The 12,942-nt window shown below is 58.8% G+C and overlaps 1 protein-coding gene across 5 annotated transcripts in view; it reads right to left on the reverse strand.

Moving 5' to 3' along the window:
- Positions 1-7,924: 7,924 nt before the first annotated feature.
- Positions 7,925-12,942, reverse strand: part of UBR4 (ubiquitin protein ligase E3 component n-recognin 4) — a 127,595-nt gene continuing 122,577 nt past the window's right edge. For all 5 annotated transcript variants that reach the window (XM_080654323.1, XM_080654322.1, XM_080654324.1 and 2 more), the window contains 3 exons: positions 12,710-12,800; positions 11,864-12,026; positions 7,925-9,593 (listed from right to left, as the gene is read on the reverse strand). In XM_080654323.1, the coding sequence (XP_080510449.1) occupies positions 9,529-9,593; positions 11,864-12,026; positions 12,710-12,800 (319 nt within the window). In that variant the 3' untranslated portion in view covers positions 7,925-9,528. The remainder of the gene's footprint in view (positions 9,594-11,863; positions 12,027-12,709; positions 12,801-12,942) is intronic.

Below are 12,942 nucleotides of genomic sequence, written 5' to 3' on the forward strand. Positions count from 1 at the left end.
TTCCTAAGACCTCCGCTGCCCACCCAGAGACCCCTGACCCTCCCTGCCCAGCCTGCTCCTCCCCTGAGGCCAGCCCAGGAGCCAGATGAGGCAGGGCCTGGTCCTGAGAGTCCTCTGTGTTCCTGGCAAAAGCTGGGAATTCACAAAACCTCCCATTGTAGGGACACAGGAGCCAGGGATGGCAAGGCCGCCGGAAGTGAAGAGGGGCCTGTTGCAATGTTCCTGGGTAGCACTGGCCAGCCGGCCTGGGGTTCACGATGCTGCCTGGGCCCCTCATTCCGGGTCAGGGCCTCAGCTTCCCCATCTGTGAAATGGGACCGCTGTTTCTGATCGGTGGTCTCTGTCCTGTCCTCTGTGACCAACCTGTGGGGGAAGCATGCCAAGCATTGGGGACTCCAGCTCCCACTGAGGCAGGGGCCCAGGGCTGCACCCCACGCTTCTCTGCATATATGGGGTGGGTGTTGAGAAGGGCTTCTTTCAGGATTTGGGAGAATAGACGGTGTAAACCACTGACCCAGGGGTGCCTCACACGGCTGTCCTGCCCTCCTCTGCTTTCCTTTCCCCTGAGCTCCCTCGGCACCCACGCTGCGTGGGGTCCGCCAGGCACCAGCGTGCCAGGCCCCACAAACACCTGGCCCCTGACCGAGTTCTCAGGAAGGTTCCGGTGAACAGGCACAGGCCCAGGTCCAGCAGACGGGGCTGCGAACAGAAAGGAGTTGAGAGCTGCCTCGGTTTCATGAAGTTGCTCGTCCTTTAAAGGAAAACTAACCACGAGGCTCCCGTTCTCCGGACTGTCCTCCAGCTCCCCGGATTCAATGCCAGGGCACCCAGAGAACAGGGGACGTCAGATCTGATGCTTGGAGAAAAAATTACACCCAAGTCGGAGAGGGCTGTGACCAGGAGGTGGCCGGCCGTTAACACATAAACAAGTGGATAAATACGGCAACTTCAAAGCAGGTCATGTGCTCTGCAATGCGATAGCGGAGGTGGGACAGAGGCCCGGGAAAGGCCCCGTGAGGAGGTGACATGTGAATGAGACCGAGGCCTGAAGGAGTCCGAGAATCGGAGAGCTTTCCGGGCACAGGGAACAGCACGAGCAAAGGCCCTGGGGTTGGGAAGGGCTTACTTGTTGGAGGAACAGAGGCTGCTGTGGGAGCAGCTGCTTCCTCACAGGCCAGGTGGTCCCATTTTCTCTTGGGGACACCTGCCAGACCTCCCACCCCACCTGGTCCTGAGGGGCATGTACATAGCAAATCCTCTGCTCCTCCACCTCCTAAAACTCATCTGCCCCGAACTCTAAATGTTCAGTGGAGTCACTAACCAGCATTCCTGCCTCGTGGAGACCAGGCCCCAAGCCATCAGGGAGGACCATGGCCCCAGGGCACACTGGGAATATCCCAAGACAGGGATCTTAGAATCCTGGCTGTGTGGCTGCCTTCCTGTGCCCTCTGGTCTGCCCAGGCTCAAGTGCCCAGACACGTGCCAGCCTCCACCTGGTGGGGACCCCACCCTGGCAGACAGAGCTTGCCCAAGAGATGATATCATGGCCTCCTGGCCAGGACGGGCTCTGTGGAGTGATGCGCAGCCTGTCGTGGTGGCGAGGGAGGGAGAGCAGGCTGCCCTGGCTCCAGAGGAAGGCGGGAGGGGATGCGGCAGGCGCTGTCACAGCTCCGGTTGTCCTGCTTCCCACGCCTGTCTGCAGGGCCCGCGTCGGAGCAGCCAGCAGGGCAGGAGCCCGGACGCGCAGATTCTGCTCTGTGAACGAGGCTTTCTTGAGGAGCGGCAGAGAAGCGGCCGAGCTGGGGATGGAAGGAGGAGGAGGAGGGGAGGGAGGAGGAGCAGCACCTCTGAGCAGGTGTTACGATGGCTGGGGTGGCAGACATTCCAGACAAAGATGTCACCAGAGACCGTCCAGGCAGGAAAGAGGGACACAGCCCTGGTTTCCGCCGGGGGTGGCTCAGCTGGCAGCCTTCACTCCCACCTGGGAAGGAGTGGCCAGGTGTGCCCGGCAGACACCAGGGTCTCAGGGCGCCTGTGCACAGGCTTTGGGCCACACTTCCCTCCCGAGGGACGAACCTGAGGCTCCCTCTCACACCTGCAGTCCCCCCATAACTCCACGTTGCTCTGGCCCTCACACCTTCTTCACCTCTGCTGTCCTGCCTGCGTGTCCTTCCCTGCAGCCCCCTCCCACCCGAGCGTAAGTCCCAGTCCCGGTGTCCCCTCCCTGCCCCTTCCCCATGACCGCTCAGCAAGTGTGTGTTGGATTGGGTGAGTCCAAAACATGAACAGAAGAGGCCGAGGGATCACTGGTTCTCGTGCCCACCCGAGCACACAGGGGCAGGGCTGGGATGGGCCCAGGAACCCGCATCTTCGCCACCTCCCAGGTGGTCCGTGGGAAGGAGGGGGAGCCTCTGGGTGCTTCCAGGAACAGCAGGAGATGGGCTGGTCTCGTCCAATCCCCTCGAGTTAGAGACGGACGAGCAGGGCGTGGAGGAGGCAGGGATGTGCCCTTGATCACACAGGGGCTCTGTGCACTGTGGCCAGGCCACCCTCCTCAGCCTCCCCTCGTTCCCCTGTCCCACCCTCACTGCCCTGAACCTCCTCCTGCCTCCCACCACCTCTAGCTGCACCCTTCCCGGCTCCACCACCTGCATGCCCGGCATCTGGCCTTTCCCAGGGCCTTCCCAAGACAGCGCCTACACTGGGCTGGCTCCCCCCACTCACCCTCCACCACAGCTGTTTCTGCCCCTTTAAGATTCTGCTCCCTCCACCTAGGAACCCCTCTCTCAAACATCACCTCCTCCAAGAAGTCCTCCTCTGGTGCATGCACACCGCCCCCAAGCAGATGCGGTCTCTCCCTCCCTTAAGAACCCTGCTGTGCTTTAGCTCAGTCCTGGCACCAGTCAGTCCTCGCCTCGCTCTTTAGGATGCGGGCTGAGACCTGTGAACAGCGAGAGCTCTGTGGACGGCTGCTGGCCTGCCCCGTGCTGGGCACTGGTGCCCGGTGATGATGTGGGTGATCTTGGGCGGCACTGTGCTCCGTGCTTAGCGGGCATAATCGCATTTACTTCCGCTGTCGGGGCTCTTAGCTCCTTTTCATGGATGAGAAAACTGAGGCCCCAAGGCAATGGAGTGGGGAGCTGGGATGAGAACCCGAGACCATCCCGTGTCTCCTGACAGGACTGGAGCAGAGGTGGAGAGGGATCCTGGAGACGTGAGGGGAAGCCTCTGGGGCTCCCGGGAGAGGTTTCCTGAGAAGCGGGCGCAGGAATCAGCATGCCCTGTCTACCTCTGGGCACGGTCAGGATGCGATGCCCGGACCCCGAGGCAGCAGCCTCATGGGAGGTGGAGTGCAGCCAGCCTGGGGCAGACCCTCTCCCTAAGGCTTGGCTGAGTCCCGGGATCAACCACTCCTGGGTCGCCCCTCTGGCTGGCTATTGGGGAAAACAGCAGGTTCCCTTAACTGTCCAGGTGGCTTTGCACAGGGGCTTCTGACCCTCACAGCTGGAGTTTCTCAGCTGCTCCGCGTCCCACAGTGACACCGACACCCTCCTAGCTGGTCCCAGCTTCGTCTGGCCCCAGCCCTGGCCAGAGCCTGGGCATCGTCCCTGCAAATGGCACCGAGGACAATCTGGGGCGTCAGCCTGCGGTGTTTCCCAGAAGGTGAGGCCCAGCGGACGACCTCGGACACAGGCAGCTTAGGGAGCTTTAGGGACTCAGACGGCTGCGGGCATGGTGTGGTGCTCGGGTGGCGGCTCCTCCATAACCCACGTGGACCCCGCATGGCACCAGGCTCGGCAGACGTTTTCCATGAAGAGCCAGTCACACACAGGCTCTGTGGGCCACACACGGCCGCTGCTGCAAATTCTTTGGTCTTTCTGCCAACCCTTCAAAAATGTCCAAATGTCCAACCACTCTTACTCACCACTCCTACTCACCACTCTTACTCACAGGCGTGCAAAGCGGGCCAGACTCGCTCACCTGGAAACCCTCCTGGAACTGGTCGGCCACGTTCAGCAGGTCAGCCTCTGGGACGGCAGGAAGTTGTCCGTGTTTCCCCCACAGACCCCACACCAGACATTCCCAACGTAGTGTCCAGCTGGGACGAGGACAGAGATGAGGTGGCGAAGAGATAACGGTCGTGGACTGTGGCCTTGGATGGACTTGGACTCGAATCCCTGCTTTGCCTCAGTGTCCTCATCCGTGCAATGGGATGATGACAGCGCCAGCCTCAGGGCAGCCGTGAGGAATGAACACCCTGGGGCCGCCTCTGACGACCCCTGCCAGCTCCTCAGTGAGGCTGCATGCACCGAGGTGCCTGATGCCCAGGATCCTGTGACACTCCCTACCTCTGTGGGTCTCAGTTTCCCCCAAAGTGGCTAATAGCACAGTTCTCCATGCACCCTCCACCCTCAGGACCCCTTCCCGCCTCCAGGATTTGATGAAGTGAGAACATCCCTGCACACGTGTCCTGTCCTGACAGCTGTCCCAGCCGGGAGCTGCCCAGAGCACACACACAGCACTGAGGGAGCCTGGCGGGGGCCGGGCCCCACCTGCCCGTCGGGTTCACCGCTGCCTCGGCGTCACAGGCAGAGAGAACACCACAGCCCAGGCTCCAGGCCCTACAAGGCCCTCTGGAGGTGTTGGGGGACAACCTGGGGAGGGGGACGAGCTTTCCTCTGACCACTGCCTCCCCTCAGGTTCCCTGTGGCCACTCTGCCCACAGCCACGCCACCCACGGGGAACAGAGTACAGGGGAGGGGACTGGGCACCTCCTGGCAGGACCCGAAAGGCTCGTCAGAAGCCTCCGTTCCCACATCAAGGGGGCGCTTCTCAGAACCCACACCTGTTAGGCACCCACATTGAGCTGGACACTGGGAGCATGGCCACCTTTACGCCATGAGGCAGCCCCGCTAACCGCCTTTACTGGGGGCACCCCCAAGTTGCCAGGGGAAGCAGCTCGCCAAGGCCCCAGCATGGATAAGCCAGTTAGAACCAGGACCTCTGACTCCGAAGCCCTTGATTTGCCCCTGCTGCCCAGCACCATCCCGTGCGGCATCTGCCTGGATGCCTCCAGCGACAGGAGGCTCACTACCTCCAAACAGCTCTTGTCACTGCAGGAGCTCTGTGTCAGCTGCCTGTTTCTCCGAAGGAACCCAGCACGTCGAGGAAAGCCCCTTTGGGGTGAGTCATTCATCCCCCGCACAGCTCATGTTTCCGTGGCCGCCTCTGTGCCAGGTGCTGTGCAAGCACCTTCGTTAACCCGCTGAGGCACGTTCCTCTTGCGCATGGACGAGCTTCTTCACTAGTCCCCATGCCCCCTCCCCTCACTCCAGGCCTGTTGACCTTGGTCCCCAAACACGCCAGGCTCTCCCCAACCTCCAGGAGCACCTGCTGCTCCTTGGGCCCCCACAATGCGGACGTGCACGTGGGTCCTGCCTGGCCCACAGATGTGGAGAGGCTTCCACAAAGTCAGGGCCAGTTTGCTTCAATGTGTGTGTTCAACGACCACCTGAGCGAGGGCTGCCGGATTTAGCCAATGAAAAGCTCAGGGGTGTCCTGTACCATGAAGAGAACCAGCCCGCACTGCCAGTTCCCATGGCCACTGAAGGTCATGGCGCATGGACAGTGGCCACAGACCTACATGGCTGTGAGAGCCCAGCGCGGACCGGGTGAGTGGGCAGAGATGCTGGGCCTGTACCAGATGCTGCCAACCCCACCTGCCACTTTCTCTCCCAGAAGAGGGCCCCCCATGCCTATCCCTGTTCCCCCTCTTTCCTCTCATCAGTATCAGCCATGACCTGGAAATTCAGACTCAGGGGACAGACCTGGAGGGCCCCAAGCCTCTGTGCCTGGAGCCTATTGGCCTGGGATATGGGAAATGCAAGTCGGGGACCCCAGCAATCCTGCCCTCTCTCTGCGCCGCGCTGTCCCAGCCCTAGAACAAAGGAGTCAGTGTACCCCAAAGCTCAGAAATTGGCAAAGGGCACAGGTGGGGCATTGGCTGCTGCAGCCCCGGGGTCCTTGGCACAGACCCCTCCCAGGCTGAGCCCTAGTGCTCTGGGGTGCGGGGGAGGTCCCACACCCTGAGCTGCAGGAGCCAGCTCTGCACTTGGGCACGCCTTGCAGCCGCTCCAGGCTTGTCGGGGAGCCAAGGGGGCAAGTTGGCAGCTCACAAGCCTGGGCCAGGCTCCGAGATGGGACAAGAGACAAGGATGGGCAGGAGAGGGAGGAGCCCCCAGGGTGGGGACCGTGGAGCAGCAGAGACAGAAATAACCGCGGGGAACAAACAAGCATCACCACGCAACGGGCTCCGTGCAAGTGCGGCAAGCATGTGCCTGGGCCGTGTGTGTCTATGTGCACATGAGTGGGTGTACGTGCATGGGCCCAGCTGAACGCCTGTCCTGACAGCCGGGAGGTGAGGAGAGGTGACTCCTCACCTCAGCCACTCTGCGGTTCCTCTCTACGGGAACACACCCACACTGGCCACTGGAGCCACAGTGGATGGCCCAGGCCGTGCCCAATTCTAGGACTTTCTCCCATGTTAGCTCATCACTCTCACCCTCACAGACAGGTGGGGAGACTTGCCTTCGGCCCCATAGCAGCGCTAGGCCCCTCCGGAGCCTGGCGCATCCCCAGCACCACAATGCCCACATCTGGTGGCCAACCAGGACTAAGTCAGCTCACGAGATGGGTCTGTTTAGTCTGGGGCATGCACGCGTTCTGCCTTTGCCCCTCGCGGGAATTTAAACTCCATAGGACAGACTGTGGATGCCCCGCTGTGCACTCAGCAGGGCACCTGCGCCAGGCAGACACTGAAGACGCGAGTGGGGTGGTGAGTGGAGCCATGCCGAGTCCCACCCCCTCCCCGCTCAGCACCCGGCTCCGCGGCAGGCAGGTCCCTTCCTCTGGGGCCCTTTCCTCATCTGTAAGGTGGGAACACCACCACCTAACTTTAGGGTTGATGCGAGAAATAAGCGTAAACAACCCAGCACAGACCCTGGTGTCACAGCAAACGAAACTGGGGGTGAGGGGCCTCCTAATAGAGACCGAACTCAGAAGCTGGCGCCAGGAGAGACGCGAGACCACCGAGGCACGAGGCTTCAGCGTTCCAGGGGGAAGGAGGTGGCATCTCTGCTCCAGCCTTCCAGCTGAATGCAGACTGGGGGGCTTAAACACTGCAGCCAGCAGTAGGCACAGTTCAGTCTGGAACATCTGAACTCCCGCTGGGGTCGCCTGTTGAGAAGCAGGAACCCAAGAGGGATGAGCCCAGAGACGGCTGGGGACAGAAGAGACTGAGTTTTGCCTGGTGTCTGTCCTTCAGGGCGGCTGTGACCAGCCCTGGGCTCAGAGTCCCCCCTGCCTGCACGTCTGTCAGGGACTGCAGCAGTGGGAAGCTGGGACAGTGAAAACACGAGGCTTGATGACTTGGGTTGGGGCCAAATTTCTCTGAGGCCTTTGCAAGAAATGAAGGCAGAGGGAAAAAAAGAAGTGAACGCCTTGCCATGAGCACCAGGCCACAGTTAAGCTCCCGAAGGCGCCACGTCAACACCAGTGCCCCGAGGTGTCCCTCTGAACACAGCTCAGCCTATAATGGTGCCACACAGAACAGCAAGCCGACACCTGGTAAGCAGGCATAAATAGCCCTGCTCACCCCGCACCTTCCCCGCGCGCCCTTCCCAGAAGCTGCCAGTTTATTCGCTACCAGGATGTTATATAACAGCCACTCCACTACGTGTACCTGCAATGGTCCCTCGGGGAGACCCTCAGAGCAGGGGAGACAAGGGGCTCGCAAGAGGGCATGAACTTGCTGTACTCAGTGTGTGAGGTCAGGGTCCCTGAGACCAAGTCCTTCATCCGCCTCCTCCAGACATGTCTGGACCTCACTGACACATGGAGCTTCGGTAAAGAAAGTCAGAATCTTGTAGACTAAAAGTGAATTCATTAATAGTAAGAGCAGCCATTTTTTTACTACATAGCAGGCAGACAATCTCATGTAAGCCTGGCAACCACCCTACCCCGCAGACACAACTTCCGCTTACAGGCATGGAGACTGCATACAGGAGGCGATGGAGCTGAATGAAGTGAGCACCTGACACGGCTTGGGCGATGCTGCGCCCCTTTTTCAGCCAAGTCTGTCCCTCAGAAGCCCATCGCCCCAGCAATGCCAGCGCCAATGCCAACGTGCATCTGTGCACACAATCACACACGCTCGTCTGCCAGGGCTGCCAGCTGGGCTCTCGCAACCAACGCCTTTCGTCTCTCTGGGAAGGCCCCAAGCACAACACTCACGCTGCCTGTGGCGACTTCGTCAGAGGCTCTGGGAAGAGGCATGAGGTCCTGGCTGTGGAAATCTCTGAAACGGGCCCAGAGGAACCGCCTGTCCCAAATGGTCTGGCCTGAGGATGGAGCCACATACACTGGACATCCAGACAGGGGAGTCTGTCCGTCGTAGAAGCAGCGGCAGAGCAGTCATGGAGGTGAGGAGACGGCATGGCGAGCTCTTCCTCCCAGGGCCAGCTGGGGCAGCCTCGCTGCTTCAATAGAGAGGAACGCTGCCCAGGAGCTGGGGAGGCAGGTCCCGAGGCCCCAGGGACAGGAGCCACAGTGCTTGAGGACACAGCGTCAGAGGCACAGACCTGCCGCCCTGGCAGCCCCGGTGGGCAGCCCCTGGCAAGCGACGCTGGCTCAGTGGCCCTTTCCTGAAGGGCTGTCAGAAAGGCTAGAAATAACCGTACACACTGGGCCCGGTAGAGGGAAGTGCGGCGAAGCGCAGCTGCTCCTTGTTCTAAGTCTACCCCAGGCCCTCTCCCAAGTAGCGACCCTGAAGAGAAGTCGCCCAAGGATCCCCGATTCACAGTGGGCAGGAGTGTCGATGCGCTTGTCGCAGAAAGGCTAGTGCCCTACGGGGCCTGCCCTCCGCCGAGGACTAGAAAACCATCGGGCTCCACGTGTCTTTGGGTTCCAGCTCTTAAGGCCAAAACATTGAGAGGCCAAGGGGTTTGTTTTAGGAAAGATCATATTCATCAAATGCGGTGCCCCCACTTGCTGCCGGAAACAGACAGGCTCCATTTGATGCCGACAAGAGGCCCAGAGAGGGCGATGCTGCCAGGCCAGTCTTCCTGTACTGACATCGGAAGGGCTGGGCAGCCCAGGAAAAGTGTGGCCCGTGTCACCAAGGACGGGTTTAAGCAGCAGTCAACACCTTCTTTTTCAATGTGTATTAAGTCATTCGTTTATTTCTCAAGATGGGCACACTCAAGTATTAAGTTGGCCAGGACAACTCATGGCTCCTAGGTATGTACAAGTCCTTCCGTGGCTCGGGTTACAAACAACTTCATAGCTAGTGCACCACACACACAAGATAAAACAGGAAGCCTAAAAACCCCAAGCCACTCCGAGAAAGATGAGGGAGGGAGGAAGGAGCGTACTGGTGTAGCGTCCAGTGGGGAATCGATGCACAGGAGGGAAGGACACAGAGGGCGGAGGCCAGCCAGCTTCAGAGGGTCAGCAGCGGTTCCGGGGATGTCAGGGGACTGAGTTCAATAGGTCCTTCAGGAAGCTCTCTGGATCGGGGATCTCTGATAGTAGGCCTGCAAACAGAGGCAGAGGCTGTTAGGAGCAGGAACGCATAGCCCCCAGCCCATGAGTCATGGCTGCCGCATCCTCGAAGTGAACACACTGTACTCCAACAAGTTCTGACAGCTGCTGGCTGGAGGCTCGGCCATGACTGGGGCGAGAGTCACCGCGCCATGTTCTGGAAGAGGCGGCTGCTCCGGAACCGGCACTGCCGTTTGTGTGAGGGTGGGACAGGGGCAGAGGCTGGCCCACAATCCCCCGGAGCAGTTCTAGCCCGGTCCGTGGACCACCGTGTAAACGGAAAGGAAGTGTCCGCAGCCCTCCCCTCATTCTCAAAAGGACCTCTACTGGGAAAGGTGCACACCACCGCCCTGGAGGGCTGGAGGGCAGAGAAGGGTGTAGGACCCGGGCTCATCGGAGCCTTAGCCACCAGCCCTGGGCCTTGAGCAGCTGCCTATGCTCAGAAACTCCGTTTCTTCAACTCTCACACAGGGACAGTGACGAGTCCTTGCTTCATCACTGTGGGGATGACATCAGGCATGTATGTGAAAACGCCAGTGACAGAAGGTGCTCAATCAGCATCAGGTCCCCCGCTGCCCCTGCCCCTCCCTCACAAGTGATCCCCCCAAGGCCCAGCAGCATGCAAACGGAAATCCTCTCCCCAGGTCTGCGCAACGCAGGGAAGGGTGGCACCATCTCATGTTGGTTTTGGAAGGTGTCTCTGTCCTTGCATTCAAGTATGGTGTGTCTGATGGTCTGAGATTTTCTACCAGTTTAAACAAAGTAATGAAGTCACACTGTGAAAACAGGATCTCCAAGTGAAGGCCAGAGCCTCTCTGTACTCCCCTGCTTCGGGCCGGGGTGCTGCCACCAGTCCCGGGGCTGACGCAAAGCCCTGAACTGAGCTGGCCACCTTCCTTGCCTGGCCCACCCCCTCCTCTTATTCAGACTCGTACACTCACACTGACAGTCTTGGTTTACTAGTCCATTCACCAGACCCCTGGGTGACAAACACAGTGCTCGGCCCTGAGGACACACATACACAGGCTACCTCATATCTGTAGGGGTCACTTCCTGGGAAGAAAGCAGGGAGAGTGGCTAAGGTAGGAAGTCAAGGCTGGAGGATGCACGTGGGAGCGCCTGGTGAAGTTAACAAAGGAATGGGGGGGGGGGGGGCAGGTTGGGCTAGCACGTGACCTCTGATAACAGAGGGCACCGACAAAGGCCATCCCAAAGCACAGCTCCCACCAAGGCCACCGCAAAGGACAAAATGCCAGTGCCAGGCTTTGGGGAACTCCATCAGCTGGGGCTGAGCTGGGAGGAAAGAGATTCACACGGAGCATCATTCCAACCCTTGAGAGTTTAGTTCCCAGAGGACAAAGACAAACAGAAAAGTATTAGTGGGATTGGGGAAATGTTTCCCCTGCTTCTTTACGCGTCACAGCATTCCCACAATGAGCGTCAGGGGAAAACAACATAAGCTCCCAAAAGTCAGGCTGGTGTGGGCCCTCTGCTTCGGCCCCGGGAGCCCTACACTGGACAGACAGCAGTGACAAGGGCTGTAAGGCAACAGCGCCCACGGCCGGAGAGGGCACCAGATCTGTGGTCTGAGGTGTATTTTCCCAGACAGCGGCTCACGTCACCTCCCCCTGTGGCCACCTGATGCTTGGTTATGAAATCCAAGCAACTTTTAATGTATTTGCAATTAAAATACATGTCTGTTGTATAAGGAATCTATACACAGGAAAGACAATGAACTTCATGTCTACTAACTGAGGGATAAGGAACTGAGGATGTCTCATATGACAAGACCTCAAAGTGTTGCCGTATTCTTACAGTCATAGATGCTCTTTGCTCTGGTGTTTTGATGTTCACCATTTAAGAATCAGATTTGAAATTTTCCGCATCTCCCCAGAGGCAGCTGTGACATAAGAGGCAGGAAAGACAGGTAAGCTCCATGGTCCTTCCCTGAGCTGTCATAAAAAGCCAGGAATCACAAGGGGGCTCTACCAATTTGCAGAGATGCCCCACTGTAGACGTAGTTACTCTTCAGCGCCTCAGTTACCCCACCTGCAAAGTGGGGATGTCCACAGGCCTACCTCACCAGGGCTGCCTTGCAGACAGGGAAATGCAGCGGGCAGCCCAGTGCAGAGCTTTTGGTGGCCGACAGGCGAGTTCTCACCTGGGTTATCTGACATGTGAAGATACAGGCTATGGCCAGCCCCACTAAGACAAACCAGTTTTGCTGCAGAAGATCTTTGAGAGACAGAACCTTGACACTGACCAGCCACGTCGAGGAACTCCGAGAAGGTCTCCACTGGCATGAACTCGTCCTGGAACGTCTTCAGGACTTTGTCAGCAGCTTCGCAGATAGGCATGTCGTTGTGGCGGATGTATTCCGCTAGGGAGCAGGACCAGCCTCCCTCTGTGTTGCTGGTAGGCACCTTCTACAAGAACAAACAGGAGACAGGCCGGGGGGTAAGGAGGGATGACTTAATGCCTCGAGTCAGGCAGCCACATCAGCCCGTGAAAGGAGAGCCCTCCTATGTACATCAGAGTTTTCCCTAGAGGATGTGTTTTGCTTCCAGGAACAATAAAACTTCACTTCACTCCTCTTACAGCCCCTTCATTACACACTGGGTCACTTGAACCTACAAGCTACAACAAGTGACTGCATTCTTTCCTCCCCACACGTCACACCTGCATTTCCCAAAGAAAAGGGACTCGTCAAGATGCCTTAATTGAGCTGTTTCATTCAGATTATGACAGGAGCCACCCAAACCCTGAGTCCTTCCAGGCAGAGAGGAGTGTAAGCTGGGCTGGAATAAGTCACACTCAACAGGGCAATGGAGTTAACGAAACTGGGGGGACAAGAGCACACAAAGGTGACTCGGGAGGGAAGATTTTCCTGCAGAAGCAGGTCTACAGCAGGCCCCAGACCAGGTGGTGGAGTGAGCACAGACACGCAAGGGTCTAGGCTGGTGTAAACCCCTTCCCACAGTGGGTGCGCTGGTTTCTTGGGAGAGGCCGGTGGAGGAGCAGCCACCTGTCGGCTGAGGCAGGGTCAGAGCCAGCAACACATCACCTGATACCCTTGCAGACACTACTGAGCCTCCAATGGCACCCTTACCTTAAACATGTTGTAAATGAGATCGACGAGGGCCCAGAAGAGAAGGGAGGAGCGATAAGCAGAGTAGTCCTTCACTGTCTTGTCCGTCAGCCTGAAAAGAACATCCCATTGCATGTCATGCAGGCCCTGGAAGGGCCCTCACAGGAGAGGGCAAAGCATGGGGGAGCAGGGGGAGAGTCACGGTAATCTGGGGTCACTCAGTTCTAGCCACTGCCTGTCTCAGTGGACCTTCT

This window comes from Plecotus auritus (genome assembly GCF_963455305.1).
Source record: "Plecotus auritus genome assembly, chromosome: 2".
Classification (NCBI taxonomy): Eukaryota; Metazoa; Chordata; class Mammalia; order Chiroptera; family Vespertilionidae; genus Plecotus; species Plecotus auritus.